The following is a 24,973-nucleotide window of genomic DNA, read 5'->3' on the forward strand; positions in this document are numbered from 1 at the left end:
TGTGTGTTGTTGTTTGTTTTAGAAATAATAGAAAAAAGTTCAGTCTTTCAGTATAATGGAAGCCAATTTATTAGACAACCTTAGTACATATTAGGTACACATGGAAGTATTGTTTGTGCTTCAACACTCGCAAACATACAATCCCAATAAGTTAAACAGTTTTTTGGACAGACTAATGTTTCAATATTATCTTCTCTGATAAATAATTTTGATATAAATCAACTGATTTGACAGCGTAAACCCTATACAACAGCAAATTATAATAAAAAAGAAAAAATAAACACAAGCGTTTGCATCACAGAAAACGCATCATAGTGCAATATACAACTGTTTGGCCAGGAAAGAGGCAATAGAAGGAGGAAAGAAAAGTGGCGAGGGGTTTCCAGGGTTTTTCTTTGTTTTGTTTTTTAAACTTGCAAAGCCATTCACCATTGGAGGGTTTTACATTGCACCAGAGGAGGAAAACAGACAAAGAAAATATAGATCTTAGTTCTTTTTCCCAGTGGACCACTAAACAGCTACAGCTAAAACACCACAAACACGGCGGCTTCACATTGGCTTTTTTTTTTGTTTTGTTTTTTCGTCAAAGGAAAAGTCACTACTTCACAGTCAGAAAAATCACCATTCAACAGTGAGACGCTAAAACAGCAACATATAGCATATACACAACACTACTCAGTGCATGGCCCAATTAAACATCGTTACTAACCAATGATAAGACTTAATCTGACAGGATACAATACTGAAATACAACTGGCCCTTTTTGGAGGATTATTTATTAAATATCAGCAAGCAACGGCCTTTTTGACATTGAAACGTGACGTCTCTGCAGAGGAAAGGAAAAAGATTGTGGCAAGTAAATACTTTACAGTCTCGGCAGCTGGAGGAGGGATGATTCTGGCTTCTAACAGAGCTCCCTCTTTTCCGACTGACTAAGTGGAGCTCTTAAAATGAATACTTAAAACCAACAGATCTTGTTTTGAGTATCAAAAACTCAAAAATCAATACATCCCTGAACACTTTCTACTTTCTTCTCTGCTAGCCTGTAAGCTCAGTAGCTGGGACCAAGTTTACTTGAGCATACAAACTCAGCGGCCACTTCATTAGTTACACCTTGCTGACACAGGTTTGGACCCCTTTTGCTGCCAGAATTTCAGCAGGCCGTCTTGACCATGCCTACATGCATCAAGCGTCTGCCATATGACCTACTAGCAATACATTTGTGTTAATAAGCAGTGAGAAAGGTATCCCTAATAAAGCGGCCAGTGAAATTGTCTCTTAAACTCTTAAAAATCCTTGAAGAATAGTTTCCTTTTTGTGATGCTCAAAACAAAAAGTTTTTTTTAAGCGCCATATTCAACCACAACATTTACATGCGGCTCTCGGAACATCCACACTGGATACAAACACAGTCGAAGCATGCTACTGAATACGAACATCTCAAATGGGTAAGGGAAGGGTGATAGGACAGACTCCTCTCTGATGAAATATATCTATGCATATATCTATAAATTGCATGGTGACTGATATATTTTTTACAATATGAACCCCTCAGGCTGCACATCCCTCCTCTATCTGCTAAAGGTAAAAGTCACACCATGGAGGTAACCGAAAGAAACGAACAAGAGAAATCATCTACCTTTTACACATCCTAGCAGGTTTCATAGCGTACAATATTACATTTTGGTCATTTCAATTTTAAATGGCCTTCTTTTCTGATATTTAATTAATTTTAAATACGTTTATTTAGTTGCATCCATTGTAAAATATGAGAATACTTGCAACAATTTTATTCTTTGATATAACGTATCTCTCTTTTTTTTTTTAATTGTCTAAATTTTTTCTCTTCTCAAGCAAGATGCATACACAGTTAATGTGTAGGATTTGGTTGGGAATGATGTGCGGGGGGGGGGGGGAGATGATGTAAGGGGGTGGGAGTAAGGTTAAGAGGAGAGAGACTGATTGGAGGATTTTTAGCTCGTCACTTCCTCGTCTGGTTTGTTCATGGCCTTGAGCTGCTCCAGCAGGCTGGTGGGAGTGAAGATGTGGGTCGATCCTGGAGACACGCACACGCATAAAGAGACACACAAACACAGCGTGTTAGATCTGCACGATTGGAAGGAAACTGATGAAAAATGTGTTTTCAGCTTATGTTATGAAGCCTACTTTTTAGACGAGGACAACCTTACATAACGTTGAAAGTAAAGATAGATCGTAAAGTTATGGAATCGTAATTTGTTAGTCAGCAAGTTAAAATGGATTATTAATATGTATTAAAAGAGTCTTAAAAGTGTTAGGGCGGGGGGGTATTTTCACTGTACTCAAGTGGAGGTTTAAGTGCTTTTGGGGGTTTCCGTTCCTTTTTTGTCTTGAGGAGCTTCTTTGTATTCTTTTCTGACACACACATTAAATGCGAAGGGGAAAATAAAGCATTACGCTCACATCACATAAGTCAGAAAATGAATTAAAGGTTAAGTAACTATTTAAACCACTTCAAATTTTGTATACTGGCTATTTTAAGAATAGACTAAAACCTTTCTGGGTTTAGATTGTTTTGCACATTAAAGTGGAACTATTTTGCTTCTCTTTATTTTCTGTCATATATATATATATATATATATATATATATATATATATATATATATATATATATACACATATACACACACTGTTACAATTGACATTACATTGAACTGGACATGGACAAACTTTCAAATACTTCAGTATATGGACAAGTAATCCCTGTAATCTATCCTGGGATGTAGCAGATGTTAATTGGATGGTATTTCCAAATACAGTCACAGAAACAAGCTAATTTTGTTTAGCTTTCTAAAAGTACAAAACAGTGGAATTTGAGGCCAGTATGAAGCTGAATTTTCATTGTGGAGCCAGAGCTATAAAATAGAAGCTGTAATATTATATCACTGACACTGGATGTCTTGTATTGATGACTGCTCCAAAGGCTAATGCTAGGCTAATGTGGCTAAATTAGCTTTCTCAACAATTGTATTGTGTGTATCTAGGCAGGCACTTATCCTACCGATAGATCCCCAAAATTGTACTGGAGTAACACAGTGTGTCCATCAAAGTATGAATTTTGTTTTAAGAATCAGAAATTTAATTTGTAATATGTTTAAGAGATGAACTGAGGAGCTGCAAATAGTACCAGTATAAGATACAAAGATTTGTTTTTTTAAACTGTTAGTAACATAAAACTGTTCTTGCATAGTTCCAAAATAAAGTGGGAATGAGCACAATAGGTCCCCTTTAGTTTCTGGAATTTTTGTGACCTTGTGCAGGAGTATGTAATGCACTACTCTACTCTAATACACTCTCACTCCACAAGCATACAGTCAGATACCGAGTTATTAGGCTGTGTTATAAATCACATGCAGCTGAACACAATGGGAGCACACAGGCGCCACACAACTACTATGACTAAGTTAGCTTAAAGCAGCAGGTGGGCTAGTTGAAAACCTGCAACACCAAATCTGTATTGAGGTTTTGCAGACACGTGACCGCGAACCACACAACGTTAACTTGTCTGCCATTTTGGATGTGTGACAATCAAGGTGACAATGTAGGAGTAAGTGAGAAATGTCACACAGGCCTAGCCACCAGTTTGCAGCTATCTGGCAACCGAAAAAAAGGAGTATTTCTCATCTGGTTCCGAGTGCTTGCTGGAGGTTAATGGCAGACATTGGGAAAATGATTGCTAAAGACTCAATCAAACAGGCCAACAACATGGGTGAGTAATCCCTGGGTAACCACCTACTAGCGGAAAAATGTGTATTCCCTAGCTAGTTACTAGCCTATTGCTACAGTTGTAGTTTGAATGGAAGCTAGCTACTACTCTTCTAGCTGTAGCAAAACTGTGACAAGTGTGATGCAAGAACAGCTTTTACTTTGAAGTGTAAATGTGAACCTTCTTCTGGCTTCCTTGTACTTTGTCAAAATGATCTGCCGCTAGGCTAGTAGTTAATGAGTATTTCCAGCCAAACTTGAAAAACTAAAGGTGACTGTGGGAACCTGCTAGCAAACAAAGTTTTTGTTGCAGCATTGTCTTTGCAACCAATTTCACCCAGCAAGCACCAGCAACCTCGAGAAACCATTGCCATCCAGTTGGTGGAATATGCATTTTCCCCTATCAGTCCATGACTGTATCACATCCAGTATGATAGACAACTCTCAAGCAATGTGTGCATGACATCATGTGACAAACCCCAATATGCACAATCATGAAAATGTGCAACCTTTATTAAAAGGGCATGCAGACAGCGGAAAAGGTTATAAGTATTTCAAGAAGTCAAGTCATGAAATCCAAAACCAGTGAGCTGACTCCGCTGTCTAACTTAGATTTGAATGGAAATGTGAAAATCAGTAATTCTAATGGCTCAAGGATGGACAGCTGAAGACACATTTCAGACATTGTAAAACTTGAAAGGTGCAGGACTGGAGCAAAGCAAACATTTACTTGTGTCTTAATTCCTGAACATAAGGAGGGTAAACATTTGATTTGATTTACTCCAGACACCAACAGTTTTTGACCTATATTGGTTTGTTTCTGTTGCAAAGCTGCATGTTTCTTCCAGTTTGGCTTGATTAGCTGCTTTACCTCTAACACGTTAACCTGATCCGACGTGGGGGCACGTGAAATGGAAGCAGTTAAAGGCAAAAAAATTGAACAAAATCCCCCAAATAAACAGAAGAGAAAGAGGCAAGTCCATTTCATATTGGGTTAAGGTGATGCGGTGGTTGCAGGAATCAGAGATCGTAAGTGGGGGTTCAAGGGGGTGAGTGGGTTAAAGTTGGGGTCAGGCTAGAATGTCGAATTGGCTTCGCCTGCTTCTCTGCTGTTCCCAAAACACACAGCTTGGTGGGCCATTTTTAGCCCCAGAAACAACACTGTGATGTTACGCTCCAACACCAAAAATTACTGGCATATAATAGCACAGTAAAACAAAAAGACTTGTTTTAGGAAGTAATGGCCATTTTTGCTCAGGAAGCTTTGAATGCAGCAGCATGTGGGGAGGGAGGCTTCATACCGCTTATGGTGAGAGCTGTGAGAGCTTACTGAGAAAACCTTAAAAAAAGCTTGGTTTGTAAATGATATTGCTTTAGCAGATTAGTCATGAGATGGATGTTCAACATTCTAGTCTAATAAAAAACTGCATTATATATTAGCTTTTTACTAATTAATAATCATGAAATAACCAGTCAAAGATATTAATAGAAAAGCATTATGGAGCCATGTTTTTTGGTGATCACTAAGGGATGTAGTCTTTTTATTAAAAGCTCGTTAAAGCATAAAATGTTTTCTTTTTTAACCCTTTGTTCAAAGCAAATCGAGCATCATCTTCTCTCAACAGCCCTGGTTTCACTTAAAAGTATAATGAAAAAGGTCACGACTCCACCCATATGAATACCAGAAGCCACACCTGGTTTAAGTTTGGTCAGTGTGCACTTCAAGGTCATCTCCTCGTGTACCTTTTGATCGCTTTCAGCACCAGTCCCATTTCATATCCCATCTGAGTCCCATCTGACCAGTTGCAATTTTATTACACAAATTTAAACTGGAGGGTTAAGATACAGTTATGTGAAAGAGAAACCGTTTACCAGACTCTATGTGGTGTTGTTAGGAGCAGCTCATGATTTAGCAGCAATAACTTGAAGTAATAATTTTCTGTATGACTTCATCAGTCTCTCATATCACTGTGGAAACATTTTGGACCACTCTTTACAACATTCATGTCACAGTGCTAAAGTAAAGTCCAGGACCCCAGACAACAACCCCAAATACAAATGAGAACAAATGGGTTTGTGGTGCAGGAAGGTATTTATAGAAGTATGACTGGAAGGGGTGTGGTCCAGCTGGAAAAATTCACATAAATTACTTTCAGTTCACTCGTAAGTTCCCAAACAAATGATGGAAGTCCACTGCTAATAACACTAGCTTGGCCAGAGGTTGCAATTAGAGAATAGGCAGTGACTCCTGGGCCTGGCAGATGCACTGAATAGTGATGGCTGAGCTTGGAAGGTAGACGGGAGGAATCGTTATCTAATGTAACAAAATCGATGCCACTGGGAACACCCTTTATGGTGTACAAGGATGGTGTGCAGGAGACGAGGTTGGCAGCTGCCTCTGCCTTCTGATGGTTATGTCAATCAAGGCTAGGTTATCTAGTTCAATGACAATGGATCTCTTGATCAATCACAGAAGAGCCACAGTTACTGCAGATTAGATTTAATAACAACTGAAACTGACTGGAAAGAGTTTGAAGATACTGACTGAGTACCTGAGTGGACCTGCAGCTGCAAAACAAGCCAAAATCATCACTCCTCCACCACTGTGCTTGATAATTGGAATGAGGTGGTTGTGTCAGTATGCCAAACATTGCACTGTGCATAGAGTCCGGTGAACTTTCTTTTTTCACATTACTGTATTAACACACTGGAAAATATCCCGATGCACCAAATAAAAGACAGAATGGAACTATCTCCGACCAATATCAACAGCGGAGTAGGAAATACTGTAACACTGCTCGAGGAGACCACCCTGAAGGGTAGACTCACCAAATTGAAATTAGGTATGGTATTTAATCTTTATTAAATACACCTGAGCTTTTGGCTAATTTTATGCAGCTAAACTTTTTCTTTTTTAAATCTTTAATTCATTGTTTGGTTCTCCACACATGTAGGTAACAGGATTTCTGTTGATTGCTGAAAAGAGCAGACTCAAAAGCAAAGACTTTAAACTCACTAATTTATCCATCAGTGTGTGTGTCCAGGTATGATGTTGTCTGAAAGGAGCTGCTTTGAAAGCATTATCAGTTATTAATATATATGTGCTCACATAAACAAGGTGATGTGCTGAATACTAAGACAGAAGATGAGTATTTTGAAGATGTGGATAGTGCCCTATGTTAGGAGATGTTTTTTTGGGATCTCTCTCTTTTTTAGGTGGGTTGCTAAAGCATATCAGGTGGAACAATGCTACATTCTCAGACTGTCCGCACAGAGGAGTTGTGACGGTAATACAGAAGGCAAATATTCATATGAATGCATATGAACTTATTTTTGGTTGCTTGGTTTCCTCTGTCACCCAGCTGCCCTGCTTGTCAGCAGATCTCCATCATCATGACAACATTCGCTTAAAGTCCAGCATCCTCTGCAGACAGGTCATGAGCCATGTGAGCATGTGATGGTGAGCTGAGTGGACAAAGTCAGGCGGTCAAAACAAAGAAAAAAAATACACAAGGATTAAAAAACAAAAACACACACACAAAAAAAAAATCCAGAAAAGAAATGATAAAGTGTGTCTCTGAAACCCAACATCAACTCAAGGACCAATCCGGAAAGAAACCAGTAACAAAAAAAGGTGTTTGTTTGGTGTATGTAAAGGGCAAATTATAAAAATAAATCAGAGGAACTGATAAAGATGTTGGGGCAGATTAAATCTGGAGTGAGTTTTAAACAAGATCAAAGGGCCTTTGGGTGCCCATCACGGGGCGATTTAATCCACCCTGCAGAGATGATGGGAGGAGGCAGCAGGGATGGGTTCACGACCTCCTCAGGCATGGCCGCTGATCAGCACAGAGTTCAGGATACAGGAAGTGTGATACGCATGCCATCATCACATCAGCGTTGTGAGGATGTGAGCTAAGACTGCTCCAACAAATCTTAGAGTTAATTTAAGTAGTTGAAATGTTAAATGTTTATTGCACTGGATTTGTGGATAAGCTGAGAGACTTTGCGAGAATACACCTGTTTGGAGTTATGGTTTCAGTCTGAAACACATGACGGAGTCGCGGTTGAGTTACTGATACATAGGGAGTCTGATGGAGCAGTCCATGCAGTGAGGAAATGTCGGGGGCATCCATCCCTGAGGAAGTGGGGAGGAGGAGGGTGGAGTTACATAAAACAGTACTGAGTGTTCAAAGAAGAAGGAACAAGGAAGAAAGCCCTTGTGCTGTGAAGGTTCAGAAAGGGCTTCTTTGCACGGCTGCCTTTACTTTTTTCTGTGTGATTTCTCTCTCCCTCCCTCCCAATCTGTCTCTGCCTCACTCGGCTGAGGGCTCAGGGTCCTCAAAGGACACCCTAGTGGACTCTCGGAAGTCGGGATGCTGCAGGTCCTTTAAGAATTTGGTGGGGGTGAGCATGTGGGTGGCACCTGTGGAGGAACAGAAGTGGCTTCACCACTCGTCTCACAGCACATGCCATGCCCCTGCCCTTCCTTCACTCGCTCTCTCCAGAAAACAAAAGGATCAAAAAACAAGCAACCTGTCATACAGAGCACACACACACACACACACACACACACACACACACACACACACACACACACACACATACACACACACCAAGTAGCACAAACACAAATAAACTGGGAACACAGACACAGAGAAAGACATGGCGTGGCTGCAATTTAAAGACAACAGTTGTTTTTAAAGACAACAGCAGAAGCAGAGCACAACAAAAGACACTTTCAGTTAACATAACAATATAACACAGACTGGCTGGCAAAGCTTCAGGACATCAAATAAACAGTACACAGGAACATGACACAAAGGGGCTACTTTAACACAAAATGCTGCACACAATAATCTACCTGCTATCTGTAATTGCATCCTGCAAAAAAAGCTGCTGCAGTGTAAACCTGTCGATGGGAAATTTCTGTGACAGCAATGTGTGATGTGGGATGTATGCCGCCCTGTATGTGTGTGATGAAATGAGGTCTGCTGCGTTTATAAAACTTGAGCCTATATTTCTAAATTTCCATTTTGTTTCCACAGGCTGAAAAAAGTAAAAATACTGAAATGAAGCCCAAAATATGAAACCGCATTTAATGTTTCAGAAAACTACGTTTATTAGTCTATTCCAGTCAGATTTCCCTCTATACTCCAGACTTTGTTTCTCCGCCTGCCCATCTTTAATGTTTTTTAGTCACGTCCCAGGTCACAAGTCATCTGTGCCCATCAAAGACCACACACTGAATCTTCAGCCTCTCTTTAATCTGAATTAGGACGCAGCTTTTCCCACCTCTCGTGAAAACATGCCCACTCAGAGTCACACCCACTTTGTTTTCAAGGCGATGGATGTGTCTCTAACTACCCACCCCAGCAGCCTACACTACCCTCTGCAACACTACTCACCAATGATGGCTTCCCACTTCCCATTGGCCTGTGTGACCTCATAGGCGCAGCGCATTTCGCTGAAAGACACGCCGCCGATAATGAATACCATGACACGTGGCCCAGTGCGGTACTCTCCGGGTGTCTTGTTCTTGTGCCAGTGGCCGTACCGAGCACTGCCGGAAAACAACAACACAACAATGAAAGTACAGTATTAATACATTCTTTTGTTACTTTATTTTTGTGAAAATGTACAAAAAGAGAAAAAAAAGACAAGAAATTATTCACACAGCAAAAGGACAAGGCCATCAGTCACTTTTAAGTATTAATCCCATAGTAAAGATAACAACAGAAAGCATAACTGAGTGGATCCCATCCTTATGCAAAGGGGGAGCAGTTCATTTTTGTCCACCATGTTTATTTAATCCTGCTCCTTTCTTTTTTAATACTCAGAAGGTCTTCATGAGTCTAATCCATAGATATAGCTCTCCAGGAAGCAGGGGAATCCAAAGTTTCATCCACAGACTGGTAGTTTATCCATTTTCCCCAGTACTTTTCAAACCTTACACTCACACGTGTCAGAGAAAAAGGTCAACTGTTCCATTTCACAGATTTCATGAACTATTTTTATCCTCTCAGGGGTTGTTGAAGATTCTTTATTTAACCACGTCTTAGTTACTGCTTTCTTACTTGCACTTAATCATATGAACAAGTATCTGTCTTGTTTTTTGAGGTCAAGTGGAACATTCTGCTAATAAATAATACAAATATGTCTTTATCTCTGCTACCACATCCAACTAGTAAGAAAAAATCCCAGAAAATATGAACACGATCTGCACATATATTACCACACATTCGCCAACACTGCCCATTTTCAGGTATTTTACTCCATTTTATTCTTTTGGACAAAAAAAACTTGGTGTGCTCTTCGTGTCTTTATCCAGACCTCTTCTGATAGCTCTATGTTTGCTCCTTTCTCCCAGCTTGATTTAACACACATTGGACGAGACTTCTCTTCAATTATAAGATTAGGTAAATCCTAGATATTAGCTTTCTGGAAATATTATTTTCATTTATATCAAAAATGAATTTAATACTGTCCTTCCTCCCCTGTGGGCTTAATGTTTACAGAAAGTATTTGTATTTCAAATCAGGATAGGTAAATACTTCTGCTGTGAGGGAGGTGAAGAATAAGAAGTTATTCATAGTTAAAGAAAAGATAAGCGCTGGACTTTTACAATGTAGGACCAGAAAAGTTCTGGTAGTATTACTAGCATTAGTTAGGGTTGATTTGGATAAGCAGGAGTTGGTGGCCTGTAATTCAGCGTTAGGAGAGTGTTAGGAATGTGTTCACATGTTGGTGCCATAATCTACACGCCTCTGGCGGCCGTAAATAAACGCTGATTAGTGCATCAGATAGCTCAGGAACTATTTGGCATTTTGGCCAATTTAAACTCGAAGACATTCGAAGGATGGCTGAAGGGCAAAGGACCACAGTACCGTTTTGCCCTCCAGTGTCCCAGTCGCTCTCCACCTCGTGCAATACAGTGAAATTTTAGAGATTTTCCACAGCAGGCAGGAACCTAACCAGACTAAGAAGAACACCGTGAGAGGATAATATTACTAGCTAGAATAAGAAAAACAAGAGTTGAGGTTTTAGAGCGAAGGAAGGGAATGAGCTGCAGACAGGTGGCTCGGTTTGTACCTGCATCACATCACACATAGGCAATTTATGTTCAGAGCAAAAACCAAATAAGCAAGATGAAGTAAAATTTCACCTGCAAATACTTTCTGAACGTAACAGCTGTTATCTGATAGTACCCACAACAAGGTACTTGATGCTGGGTGTGTGTGCAGCTGTGGGGGAGGGACAGTAAAAGAGGCAAGAGAGCATGCAGGATATGTCATGGTCCTGCGACCATGACTCAGTGACTTTGTGTTTGTGTCCCTTATTGTTATTACTTTCATTATTATTCATGGCTGTTTTGGGATGGTTTGTGTTTGGGATTTTAGACACTGGGTTCTGGGTTTGTGCTCCCTCTGTTGGTCCCTGGTGTTAGTGTTCCCCTGTCTCGTCAGGTTAATCAGGTCCAGCTGTTTCCCCCACCTGTGTGTGATTTCCCAGTGTCTCTTTGTGTACTTATAGTGTGTGATTTCCTCTGCTCCTCGTCGCGTCGTCTGTGTTCATACCCGGTGAATCCCCTGCGTGCTCTCCCTGCTGTTCTCCCTTCATGTTCAGGTTTGCCACTCCCTTTGTGTAGTTTCTCCCAGTTTAGTTCGTCCTTAGTTCTGTTTTGCCATCTCCACTTTATGTTCAGTATTGTCAATAAATCACCTTCACATCTGAGTAAGTGCTGCATCTGAGTCCTCCTTTCCACTCTTCACACGGCCGCTGCCCCGGACCGTGACAGGATAAGCAGCATCCACACAGACTGGACCAGAGTATAAGGAGGTATTGCTGAATTTATACCATTTTCTACAAATCCAAGGCAGTGAAATAACATAATCAGGAAGTAACTGCAAGAAATGGTTGTTTCTCCATATTAAGGTAAAGCAGCAGCAGCACATCCCTGTTCTTGTTTCTTTTCAGTCCCATCAGACTCATCTTCTGATACAACACCTCCATTTCTCTCTTCATAATTTGAAAATGCTACAACCATGAAATGAGATGCTATGTTGTTTGAAAATACATTTGTGTGTGTGTATGTACCTGACTGCAGTGGTGCTGAAGGAGGCAGAGGAGCGGGTAGAGATGTAAGGATAGTGCTTGGTGTCCAGTTTATCGTCAATAGCATCCTGCAAGAGAACAAAAAAGAACAAAAATAAAACATATCCTTGTTAGCAATATTGTCTCTGTCTCTCACACGTACATGTACACACTTGAAATAGGCAAATTCACATCTCTTAGCAACTTCCACTGCAGAGGTCCACTGCAGAATTAGCTTTGCACAAATAAGATAAGATAAGATAACCTTTATTAGTCCCACACGTGGGAAATTTGTTTTGTCACAGCAGGAAGTGGACAGTGCAAAAGTTATGAGGCAAAAATTAGAATACAATAAGAATAAATACAGTACACAACTGTACAGAATAGAATAAAATAAAATACTATATACAGTAGAATAAAATAAAATAAATATACAATAAGATAAAAATAGAATACAAATACTATATACAACTGAGTAAAAATACAACGATGACAGAAAGGGGCTTAATATATTCAGGGGTGCACATAAGTGGTCCGCAGGTGTGTCAAAATAAAAGCCGCGCACCAGATAAGAAGTTGCAATGCGCGGTTGCGTACATAAGATTTTCTGAGGAGGACAGACATTTGTTTAGAACTCTTAAAGATGTTGAAGAAGCTCCTTTAAGCAATTACTTTGGTGTTCCTCCACCTCCACAGAAGTGTCAGAAGGAGTCCGAACCGCAAAAGAAGCGCGTACTCTCGGAAAAGTGGTTCCAGGAGGTGAGCTGGGTTCAAACAAATGATGAACGCACAGAGATGTGGTGCAGAATATGCCGTGAAAATCCCACTCGAGTGGACAAAAACAGTGCCGTTTATATGTACGCAAACGCGCATTGCAACTTCTTATCTGGTGCGCGTCTTTTATTTTGACAGCGAACGCGCACCTGCGGACCATTTATGTGCACCCCTGAATATAGTAGATGACAACTAGGTGTTTGACTGAGACTGTTGTGGATGTATGAGAAGTGAAAAGTATGTAACAGCTACTTTTTAATACATAATTTAGTAATGACTGCATCTATAGTTGAGATGTTTTTGAAACTAAAATACTAAGACACTTCAATGCATCTGCCAGACAGCAGGTTATATAAAGCTCTTTAGTTTTCTTAACACATAATAAAATAAAATGCCTAGAAACACACCTCCATGATGTCCTTGATCAGTGGTGTCCAGCGGGACAGCTGATAGGTCTGCTCGCTCACACGCTCCTTCCTGTCGACCTTTTTCCCTCTGCGGAGGGTGGACTGAGAAAAGAAAGAATAGATGAGGAAGTGGAAATAAAAGACGCTTTCCTTGAGCACTCATTAAAAACAGCACAAACTGATCTGCTAGACGTTAGATAACGAAAGCTTAATGTCCTGATGCTACATGCTAGTCATCTTTCACTTTCTCTCAGAGCTGATGTGAACAGATCTCCAAATGCGTTCATACATTCAGAGTAACGAATAGGTAACTAGTAGCTTTATTCTTGGATTGTATTAGAGTAGCTTTGCATGAGTCACAGGTCAGAATAATCTGCACTTATCTTAAAATGTCTACATTTAAAGACAGCTTTCATCTGATTGGCTACCCCCACAGAAACAGAGCTTAAATAGCAGGTTGGTGAGGCTTCTGTGCTCACAATCAAAACTTTGTGCTTGAGCTGACCATATTAGGAATATCTGCTCTCATCTGCTGAACAGCCAGAGGTGGAAGAACTGTATGAAACTGAGTGTTTAAAGCAGTCTGAAGCCTCAGCTATGAGCGATTCCTTGTACATATGTCGATCTCATTAAAACTTTAGCTACGTTTATTATGAGCATTCACACTTTAGGTAGCATTTATCTGACATAAAGTAGTGACAGCATTATAGCCCCTTTAAGCAATAAGCAACACATGCAGCAGCAGCAGACTAACCAGGCTATTCCAGACAACCTTCTCCCGAGCCACACTTTCCAGTTCCTCCTAGGGGATCTCAAGGCATTCAGAGGACAAACAAGATATATATTTTTCCAGTGTGTTCTGGGTCTGTCAGTTGAGCGTGCCCACCAAACCTCCACAGGGAGACGCCCAGGAGGCATCCTAACCAGGCCCAAACCACCTCAACCAGTTTCTTGGAACACACATGTGGCACAGAGCACAGCCTCTGCTCCACAATCCCTCCTGAGGTCTGAGCTTCTCAGCTGGGCTTATCTCAGTCACCCAGTGGAGGAAACTCAATCCACAATCTTACTCTTTCAATCATTACCCATACTTCATGACCACAGCTGAGGGTTGGATCTCTCAACACAGCAGGTCACTGCAAGCCCCATTACTGCTGACACAGCACCAACTCACATTCCACCTTCCCGTCATTCCTGCATAAAAGCCCATGATACTTGAATTCCCTTCCTGGAGGTAGCCCCCCACTCCCAAACGACTGACGACACCTTGAGAGCTCCTCCATGAAAATCAAAAACAGGTTTGAAGATAAGGAGCAACCCTGATGTTGTCAAACACCTATTGAAAAGTGTACCGCCTGAAGCCCCATCAAACAGTGCTGCAGTACAGTGGAAATAACCTGGATTCAAAACGTGACAACATAAGAAATTGCATTTGAGATGTCCCCAAAATGTGTCACGCTGTGATTTCTGTGTTGGTTAAGGGTCAGTGATACAGATACAGATACAATGATACACAATCACCCACCAGTTATATAAGTAACCAAATTAACAATTTAATGTAAATAAAGAAAAGCCTAAATACAATATTTTCACAATTCTTTGTTAGCCTGCTTTATTTCACCCAACATCTATGAAGTGTGAAGTAGTTTGACTTCCAGCATCTTAGGCTTTTTTGTCCAAGGGTCAGACTGTCCAAATGAAAAACATCACACAGTTTGTGCTTTAAAGTGAAACGACACAGACAGCTTCTCTGATGGGAAGACTTGTGCTGTGACAGATTACATAATATAAGCAAATTTCCATTACATTCTATTGGTGTTAATATTAAAAGGCAAAAACTACAATACAATTACTTAAAAATTAATTTAAGGAAAGTATTCAAAGTTTAGTTTATAAGGAATTAGGAAAGGATGAGTAAGCTGATAATAAGGAGACACTCACATCTGTGATGATGGGGACGCCCAGGTGACCCATGTTGGTGATGATCTCACTGTCCTCGGGGGGAATCTGAGCATGCTGGATCAGCTTGTTGAGGTTCTCCTCCGTAATGCCTAAGCACACAAATATACACAAAATATTAACAAGATTTGTAAAACAAAGATTGTTTGTTCTGATATCACCAAGTTCCTGCACGTTGCTTCAATAAAACAACCCACAACATTGTTGCATTCATTTTTCTTTTGTATTTTAAATGTTAAATGACAATTAAAAATATTTAATAACGCCACATTTTCATGGCCCACTCACTCACATTAAGTAACACACAAGAATGAGCGTACTCTACTTCCCTTAGATTCAAAAGTCAAACATCAGCTAAAGCAACGGCAATTTATACAGATGTATAAAAAATGTTTAAGACAATAATAATAACACTAACTTGTATAAACAGTTTACTAGAAAGTAAATAAATATTTCTGTCTTATTTTCATGTGATTTATATTCAGTCTGTTGCTTACCGTTCTTAAGGAAAATGTAAAGCAGGATGATGCGGATCTTGTCATATGTGCTGACATTGGCATCCAGCAGTATGGGCACAATGGCCCTCATGGGATCTTTGATCTTCTCTCCCTCAGCATCTGTGCCCATAGCCAGATCCTGCAACAGAAAACCTCTCGTTTACGTCTTACTTTAAAACCCCGATCGCTGCACTGTGCTCTTTGTCCTCGCCTCTGCTACTTCCACCTCCTATTCCCTCTGGTTTTCTCTCCTCGTCCCCTCTTTCTGCTTCCGTCTCACCTGTTCCACACGGCAAAGTTTGTCCACTGTTCCCTGGTAATGTTTCATGCAATCCTCAGCCAGCTGCAGGTGAGTGGAGTACTGAAAAAGACAAAACAGGTCAGCGTATACACACGCACACACAAAGAAAGGCATGCACAGACTCAAAAAACACACAAACCTTGCTGAGCTCCTTCTGGTACTGAGGCATCTTCTTCAGCATCTGGGAGAGATCCCTCATCGTGGTCTGTTGAAACAAAAACAACACTAAGTTACACGATTAATGTCCAATAAAGCGGCGATGACGTAAACCACAGGACACCCCTAATGTTTTCACAAAACTTTACATTCATACTCATAGCATCACCTCCCTCCACAGAGTCGGCTTTACCTTCTCTCCGGTGTTCATCCTCTTGCTGGAAGAAAAGTCTTTCAGCTGGCGTGTCACTTCCCTAGTGACAAGAAGACAGTAACATATGAGAATTATTTAATTTGATATCAAAAGCCTGAGTGGAAAATAAAGAACAGAATGAAAAGTACTCACTGGGACACCTCGGCTATGTGTTTGTGTCTCAGGCTCACCCACAGGTCATCGTCTTCATGCAGAAGGACCTCTTTCTCACGTGAGTCTCCGATGCCGCTGGTCTCATATCTGGAGAAGAATCAACCAAACAGCAATGGCCAAATTGACAATAAAAGCAAATGATGCTCAAGTAAAATTTAAACAGCAGCGTTTGCTCATACTTGTAGACGTCATTTTCAATGGGCAGCAGGTCGTAGCCCATAGCCTGAAAGGTGAGCTCGTGCAGGACAGGTGAGACGGGGTCAAATCCCCGATCCAGAATGATCAGCTGTGAGCGAGCCTTATCCGGACCCTACAGAGGGAGACGCACAACAATTAGATAATCATGCATCCGGTCTCGTGTAGAATTCAGCCGTGCAACTGCAACTGCATGCATGATTATTTTGCATTACACACAAGTTTTGTGTGTAAACCTTTATATTCAGCCATGTGTTTTAAAAGCTTCTTTGTCCATTAATTTAAAAAGATTATTCTTTTTGATACAGCTTGTATTATTGTATTATTCAATAACAAAAACTCTACACATGAAGGTTTTAGTTCTACTTTTAAATCTTTCAGATTTTCAGAATGCACTTCTTAAAGGAGTAAAGCCTGGAGAGGATATTTTAGTGCAGTGGTTTTACTGATTACAGCAAACGGAGATCAAGTTAAGCTGTAACCTGATCTCATGGACAGCCCTGATACAGGTTAAAACAACGAGAATATGATGTGCTAAGTGAAAACAATAATAAGCAGGATATTTAAAGTGACAACATTTTGATTTCTCGTGAGCTCACCTCTCCCATGGTGGGGTCATCAGCCTTGTATGCATCAAGTTTGTCCTGAACCAGCTGAGCCAGGGTGGCGTTGTCCTTGTACTCCCTGTCAGACACGGGAAAGTGGGAGGGAAGATAAATAAAGGAAAACAAAGCATGATAGATGTAAAGACATTTTACGTTTTACAACTGCCCCCTGTTTGCTCACCCTCGGTATCTGACAGCAGGATACTCTTTCAGGGTGGCACAGAGCGTCGCCAGCTGCTCGGCCAGCCTCTCCATCACTGGGTTCTTCAGCTGGGTCTTATGAGGGCTGTAGAAACTGTGAAAGGCATCTGGATTGTCCAGAGAATACACCTGCACACACAAATACAAGGAAATGTCGTTTTTTTTCTTCAGCTAACTGTGCTGACATGAGTGTTTCTAGCTTCTTGAACTAATTTGTCTGATATACTTTTTCCTAATGTGCATAAGAAGATTTTTTTTTCCTTCACTCCTAAGTGTGTCTTTGCTTCCCTCTCGGGCGTCTCTCCCTCACAGTGATGATGTGTGCAAGAGAGAGAGAGAGCAGCGAGGAAAAGCACAGCTGTGTTTCTTCATGCTAAGCTTCTCCAGAAACAACTTCCTTGAGAAGCATTAAACTGAACTGCATTTCCAAGACAGAGAGGGAGAAAGGACCCAAGGCTTTTAACATCTGCGTGTGTGTTAATGCGTTTCAGCTGTTACACAAATCGACTGTTTGATCTCAGTTATCGCTTTCATGTTTTCTCCCTCTCTTTTTTCAGTCTCTACCATTTCATCCCCCTGCACTTTAATGTCTTCTCGACTCGATCTTCACCACATCATCCTACACCCTCTCTTTTGTCTTTTACTGTTCCATTATTTCACCTCCTCCCTCTGTCTCTTTTCGTTTCTATCCTCTTCCTCCTCTCTTTTCTCCTCTCCTGCATCACTACCACTCCCTTCTCCCAACCCATCTGTCCACAGTCACATGACCACACTCCTGCGCTGCAGAAGGGCCCCTGCCTCAGAACGGCCACCATTGGCTGCAGCCCACTGTGTGGATGTGAATCGCCCAGTTGGGCAAGTCTGTGGGCGGGACTATGAGGCAGCATTTTTGCCTGAAGCAGAAAACCACTGACTCTGAATTAATCATAGTAGACAAGAGGGAAGCAAAGCATTGTGGGCCAAGAAGCATCTTTAGATTGTGAGAGCAAAGGACAGACAGAAAGAGAGAGATGCAGTAAATAGAGGGGTGGTTGCTGGAGGGAAAAATGGGGTAAAATGGTTGGAGAAAAGGATGGAGTAAATGCAAATGAGAGGGAAAAAGCAAAGATAAGAACGTGCACCTGACTTTAAAAAAAGAATCTAGAAAACAGAGAGAGGCAGAGAAGAAGACAAGATGGAGGCAAAGGGTGGGGAAGCAGGTGGGAGGGAGAGAAATCAGTGTGATAAATGTGAGTCTTTCTGGAACAGTCTGGCAGTAAACAGAGAGTCTGGTGAGTCAGCAGCTTTGTGCTGAGTCTCCACCTGAGTGCGTTTCTCTGTCCTCTCGCTCTGCCTCTCTTTAGCCATCCTTGACTCTTCCGACCAATAACCTCGCTGTTACTATTCCTGCCCACATCCTTTGCAGCATTTCTCTCCTCCCACCTGTCTTAATCGATCTCTGCAGCTGCTCTTGCTCAAGCTTTCCATCTCTGGATCTTTCTCCCTCTCCTTCTCTCTCTCTCTGTTGTCACTAACAGACAATAAAACTCAGCTGGGTTTCAGTCATTGTGTAGGAAAGTGTGCTGTGAAATAGCACAAGAAGGCATTAATGGCACAAATCTTGATCTAAATTGATCGTTTATAAAGCCATGCATGTGCATGATTTCTTATATTATAACCTTAGTCACTGCAGATTTCAGTCCCTTTTGAAAAGCCTGATTTCTAGTCCTACACGTAGGTGTTAATGGATGCAGAGTCCCAGAACCATCTCTATAAATGGTAAACAAAAAGATTCATTAGCTATGTTGGACCAAAACCACTGGCTCTGGCGTTTTAGGCAATAGTTAAGGACAATAATGCATATTTATGGACTTTGAGTGGAAGTTTTTGTTCTGCACAGTTCTAAGAGTTTGAAAATGCAGATGTGCTTTAAAAAGCTAAACTGCAATTAGACAGCAGGATTGGGGATTTCTTTTCTTTTGCCCATCACATGGACTTTGTTACCCGAACTGCATGCTCAGGTGTGGCTGGTCAGACTGCATGTTAAGTCTGACTTCATTAACCATTTTCATGTCAAAAATGCTCTTTTAAGTCCCAAAGGCATACAAGCACAGAAGATACAAGAAACCATCCAAACTGCTTCACGTCCAATAAACTGATGAGTTGACTGTTCTCCCGGGTGTTACAATAAAGCTTAACATCCAGGCATCCATTAAAGTATCTTAAGATAATATTTTGATGATGATGCCATCAACATTTTTAGGGTTAGTGAAGCTACATGATATATCGTAATCTGCTACCTCATGGTTAGAACTATGGATAGGTTCATTTAAACACATCAGCATAGAGAAGATGTCGGAAGAGGGTTCTTAAAAGACCATTCAGGGACAAGCACAGAGAAATGCTGTCATATTGCCCCAAGAAGTAACCAGAAATGGACAAAGCTGCAACGTTTGAATTACTTGCTATGAAAAGCTCCTGATGAGCTGTCTGTATCCTTCAGAAGCAGAGAATGATGTCTTAATAGTTATTGATGCGATTGTGTCTATTCAAGACAAGAGGCTCCTCCAATGCAGGACACAGTTGAAGTTGAAATCAGGGTCATCATCATTTAACAAGTGGGCACAACTTTAATACTGATTATACGTATTGGTATGCAGAATCTTTTTGTAGAGATTAAACATGCTTTTCTGCATTTCATTATGCACCATCACCATGCAGGGCTGCACAGTATGTTTACCTGAGACTCGTAGGGCAAGAAGGCGATGTTGATCTCCGTCAGAGTCTTGACGACTTTGGAAGCCCGGCTCTTCACCAGCTCATTAAAGAGAGGATCGGGGCATGCTGGAAAATACCACATGATGCTTAGTTTCAGTCACATTCACAGACAAATACACTTAAACACCAGAGTTTGAATCGACCTATGATGTCTCTAAAAGATCATCTTTGACTAAACTTCTTCATATTACTTTGACAGAGTGCTTCAATGGAAGCTCGTCCTTCATTTAACATGATGCAGCTTTAGATTCTTCCACTATAAAGACACCTCTAAGGCCAAGGTGACTCTGTTAAAGGGAAACTGCAACATCGTAGCCACTCAGTCTCTTATTATGAAGCTGTAACCCCCTGTAATAGTGCAGGGATAAAGCATATTTAAAGAAAAATAACTACTTTTGTATAGTTCTACAAAAAACTGTAAATTAGGGGAATATTTGATTATTAGTACAAAAAGATCCTCTCTTACTTGACCTAATAAAACCGGTTCACATGTGTTTCAAAACAAGAAGACAATAGGTGACTATAAGAACTTTGAGGAAACTGTGGGATTAGACGTTGTAACAACATCAACATCAAATTCGTTTTCGTATCTATGAAAGAAAAAATTACAACAATTAAAAAACCCCTCAACATCCAAAACAGTCTTGTTTAGCAGCATCAACACTATATCAAATAGAAGGTTGTCTGTAAAGTCCTTGTGTGTACTCACAGTCAGTGAAGAAAACATGGGCTGCCTTGTATTTAGATGAATGAGGGTCTTTGAAGTCTGCAATGACGGTGTGGACAGACTGAAGAGAGAGAAACAGGTTAAATGTGTTGCGATGAAAGTTCTGTATTTTAATCTTCAAGATAAGGTGAAGCAAGGATAATCCTTACAATATGTGCATTTTATAATGTGAGCTTCTCTGATCAATATTTTGGTAGCTAGTCAAGCTGCAAGTGTCAGTCTTTCCCTTTCAAACCATGAGCTGCGTTTACATTCTCCAGCGTCCCAGAGTCCGCACTGGCCTGGCCTTCCTGCCTTGGAGAACCCTACCACATGTTACATTTTGAATATTCACTTTCATTTTCCCAAACCATTTGTTAATTTGTGAAGTTATTTTAGTGTAAAAGTATAAGATTGAAATTCATGAATCTAAGGAGCGTGGAAAGAAAAGCGACTGGACTTTTTTATGTTTCTTGAAGACGTTTCAGCTCTCATCCGAGAAGCTTCTTCACTTCTAAGAGAAATGAATGATTTTTTTTTCTCCAAGAAAAATTCATCCATCTATCGCTGCTAAAGTATGCTGATTCTGATTCCAATTATCCCAGTCCGGGTTGCAGGGGCAGCAGTCTGCGCCAAGATGCCTACATCTCCCTCCACCAAGCCACCACCTCTAGTTCTTCCAAGGGAACATCAGCCAGGTAAGACTCACAATCTCTCCAGAATGTCCCAGAGCTGCTCTGGGCACTAATGCTTGGTATTCAGGAGCATCCTAATCAGATACCAGAACTACCTTAACTGACACCTTTCAGTTGAGGGATAACCGTTACTCTGAGTCCCTCCCTGATGACCAAGCTCTGCAGCCTCTCTCTCTCGTGGTCTGCAACATTCAACTTGAGGTATACTGTAAACTCTGTACAACTTTCAACAAATAAAGGAAATTTGGATGTAAAGATAGATCATGGAAACTAAGAAGCATGAGCGATCTTTCTTGACTAAGTCAACAGCTTAATATGGCAGCTTGTCTGATCTCTCTTCTAAAAGTGCATACCTGTTGACAGGGATGTGCCTCTATAGGTAAAAGAAGGAGTATCCCTACCTTCTCTGTGGGTGTAATCAGGTAAATAGCCTCCAGGCTCGGCAGTGGCTCTCGTCGTTTCATGATGTCCTCCACAACTACAGAAACAGGCACAGACATGTTAAAGAGTCGCAGGTACGAACAAAATAAGCCTCGCAGTTCAAAGAAATAGTTAAATGTGATGGGCTCTTACTGGTGATGCCCTCTGTCATGATGTCTGTCATCTTGCAGCAGGATGACAACATCCTCATGCTCAGCTGGTCCACAATCAGAGCCTGGCAACACACGAAGGCAGGAACTACTTTTTATTACTCTCATTACATGTAGCTGACAATAAAACAGTCTTATTCGAATAATCCCTTACAGACACTGTGCAGTGATGACTCAGGTTTATTCACATCCAGGCTTCAAGGTCTTTTGTGTGTCTTAGTTGTTCTGGCTTATTTAATGTGCACCACTGTGATGAAAAACATTTTCCATTTGCATATTTACGCATCAAGATATATATTGTGTATAGGTTTTGTATCCATTTGATATTTTATTGTCAGGTTCCTGGGTCTCCTGACCCAGCATGTTTAGTTCTTTGTGATTTTTGTATTATTGTACTTGTGTGAGTTATTCGATGGTTTCTACAGGGAGTGCAGAATTATTAGGCAAGTTGTATTTTTGAGGGATAATTTTATTATTGAACAACAACCATGTTCTCAATGAACCCAAAAAACTCATTAATATCAAAGCTGAATGTTTTTGGAAGTAGTTTTTAGTTTGTTTTTAGTTTTAGCTATTTTAGGGGGATATCTGTGTGTGCAGGTGACTATTACTGTGCATAATTATTAGGCAACTTAACAAAAAACAAATATATACCCATTTCAATTATTTATTTTTACCAGTGAAACCAATATAACATCTCCACATTCACAAATATACATTTCTGACATTCAAAAACAAAACAAAAACAAATCAGCGACCAATATAGCCACCTTTCTTTGCAAGGACACTCAAAAGCCTGCCATCCATGGATTCTGTCAGTGTTTTGATCTGTTCACCATCAACATTGCGTGCAGCAGCAACCACAGCCTCCCAGACACTGTTCAGAGAGGTGTACTGTTTTCCCTCCTTGTAAATGGTAAATGACCTGTATTTATATAGCGCTTTACTAGTCCCTAAGGACCCCAAAGCGCTTTACATATCCAGTCATCCACCCATTCACACACACATTCACACACTGGTGATGGCAAGCTACATTGTAGCCACAGCCACCCTGGGGCGCACTGACAGAGGCGAGGCTGCCGGACACTGGCGCCACCGGGCCCTCTGACCACCACCAGTAGGCAACGGGTGAAGTGTCTTGCCCAAGGACACAACGACCGAGACTGTCCAAGTCGGGGCTCAAACCGGCAACCTTCCAATTACAAGGCAAACTCCCAACTCTTGAGCCACGATCGCCCCATTTGATGATGGACCACAGGTTCTCAATGGGGTTCAGATCAGGTGAACAAGGAGGCCATGTCATTAGTTTTTCTTCTTTTATACCCTTTCTTGCCAGCCACGCTGTGGAGTACTTGGACGCGTGAGATGGAGGTCCTGCATGAAAATCATGTTTTTCTTGAAGGATGCAGACTTCTTCCTGTACCACTGCTTGAAGAAGGTGTCTTCCAGAAACTGGCAGTAGGACTGGGAGTTGAGCTTGACTCCATCCTCAACCCAAAAAGGCCCCACAAGCTCATCTTTGATGATACCAGCCCAAACCAGTACTCCACCTCCACCTTGCTGGCGTCTGAGTGGGACTGGAGCTCTCTGCCCTTTACCAATCCAGCCACGGGCCCATCCATCTGGCCCATCAAGACTCACTCTCATTTCATCAGTCCATAAAACCTTAGAAAAACCAGTCTTGAGATATTTCTTGGCCCAGTCTTGACGTTTCAGCTTGTGTGTCTTGTTCAGTGGTGGTCGTCTTTCAGCCTTTCTTACCTTGGCCATGTCTCTGAGTATTGCACACCTTGTGCTTTTGGGCACTCCAGTGATGTTGCAGCTCTGAAATATGGCCAAACTGGTGGCAAGTGGCATCTTGGCAGCTGCACGCTTGACTTTTCTCAGTTCATGGGCAGTTATTTTGCGCCTTGGTTTTTCCACACGCTTCTTGCGACCCTGTTGACTATTTTGAATGAAACGCTTGATTGTTCGATGATCACGCTTCAGAAGCTTTGCAATTTTGAGACTGCTGCGTCCCTCTGCAAGATATCTCACTACTTTTGACTTTTCTGAGCCTGTCAAGTCCTTCTTTTGACCCATTTTGCCAAAGGAAAGGACGTTGCCTAATAATTATGCACACCTGATATAGGGTGTTGATGTCATTAGACCACACCCCTTCTCATTACAGAGATGCACATCATCTAATATGCTTAATTGGTAGTAGGCTTTCAAGCCTATACAGCTTGGAGTAAGACAACATGCATGGAGAGGATGATGTGGACAAAATACTAATTTGCCTAATAATTCTGCACTCCCTGTAGTTTCGATCCCTTGCCCTTCATGTTTCTCTGTGTCCCCTCTGTTCTGTGTCTGCATGTTTGAGTTCCCCTCTGTGTCTTTCGGTTCTTAGAGCTTCGGTTCTCCTCAGCTTTATGGTTTATGTCTGTGTTTCTTAGTTGCTGTCTCCACCGTGTCAAGTTCGCGTCTCTGTGTTATACTTCCTGTTTTACTTTGATGGTCCGTGTCTTATGTGAATGCGTCCTGCTTTGCTTGTCTCGTCAGTCCTGATTTCTCCCAGCCATGCCCTCCTTCTGTGTCTCATTCCCCTCATTACTTCCCAGTGTATTTAAACCTTTTGTTTCTCTGAGTCAGTGTTGTGTCGTCCCTCTTGCTGTGTGGAGCGCCCTGTGAGTTTTGGTTTGTTGTTTCCCAGTTTAGTTTATTTTGTATGCCCGTTTTTCTGTGACCAGCAAATAAAGCTGTGGTTTTGAGTTCATTCCTTGAGTCTTTGAGTCGTGCACTTTGAGTCCTCATCTCCTGCCTGCCACACGGCGTTTCATGACATTTATTATATTTTCTACTGTTGTCTTCTAATCTCTTTTTGGAAAACATCTAAAAAAGAACTATTGAAAATGTAATCTCCTGGGATGGTGAGAATCATTC

General features: G+C 41.2%; 1 protein-coding gene across 5 annotated transcripts in view; it reads right to left on the reverse strand.

Moving 5' to 3' along the window:
* Positions 1 to 45: 45 nt before the first annotated feature.
* stxbp1a (syntaxin binding protein 1a) overlaps positions 46 to 24,973 on the reverse strand; it is a 40,117-nt gene continuing 15,189 nt past the window's right edge. Inside the window, exons 3-20 of one of the 5 annotated variants that reach the window (XM_085413512.1) lie at positions 22,032 to 22,113; positions 21,860 to 21,936; positions 20,767 to 20,845; positions 20,020 to 20,123; positions 17,281 to 17,429; positions 17,094 to 17,178; positions 16,479 to 16,609; positions 16,279 to 16,386; positions 16,126 to 16,186; positions 15,916 to 15,981; positions 15,756 to 15,836; positions 15,476 to 15,614; positions 14,961 to 15,070; positions 13,020 to 13,121; positions 11,842 to 11,927; positions 9,153 to 9,307; positions 8,013 to 8,170; positions 46 to 2,056 (exon numbers count right to left, since the gene is read on the reverse strand). In XM_085413512.1, coding sequence (XP_085269638.1) covers positions 8,061 to 8,170; positions 9,153 to 9,307; positions 11,842 to 11,927; positions 13,020 to 13,121; positions 14,961 to 15,070; positions 15,476 to 15,614; positions 15,756 to 15,836; positions 15,916 to 15,981; positions 16,126 to 16,186; positions 16,279 to 16,386; positions 16,479 to 16,609; positions 17,094 to 17,178; positions 17,281 to 17,429; positions 20,020 to 20,123; positions 20,767 to 20,845; positions 21,860 to 21,936; positions 22,032 to 22,113 — 1,725 coding nt within the window. In that variant the 3' untranslated portion in view covers positions 46 to 2,056; positions 8,013 to 8,060. Of the gene's footprint in view, positions 8,171 to 9,152; positions 9,308 to 11,841; positions 11,928 to 13,019; positions 13,122 to 14,960; positions 15,071 to 15,475; positions 15,615 to 15,755; positions 15,837 to 15,915; positions 15,982 to 16,125; positions 16,187 to 16,278; positions 16,387 to 16,478; positions 16,610 to 17,093; positions 17,179 to 17,280; positions 17,430 to 20,019; positions 20,124 to 20,766; positions 20,846 to 21,859; positions 21,937 to 22,031; positions 22,114 to 24,973 lie in introns of all 5 variants that reach the window. The other 4 variants (XM_085413513.1, XM_085413510.1, XM_085413514.1 and 1 more) reach the window with 4 other exon arrangements.

This window comes from Rhamphochromis longiceps, linkage group LG7 (assembly GCF_057381845.1).
Source record: "Rhamphochromis longiceps isolate RC_006_pf linkage group LG7, R_longiceps_female_GT1.1, whole genome shotgun sequence".
Taxonomy (NCBI): domain Eukaryota; kingdom Metazoa; phylum Chordata; class Actinopteri; order Cichliformes; family Cichlidae; genus Rhamphochromis; species Rhamphochromis longiceps.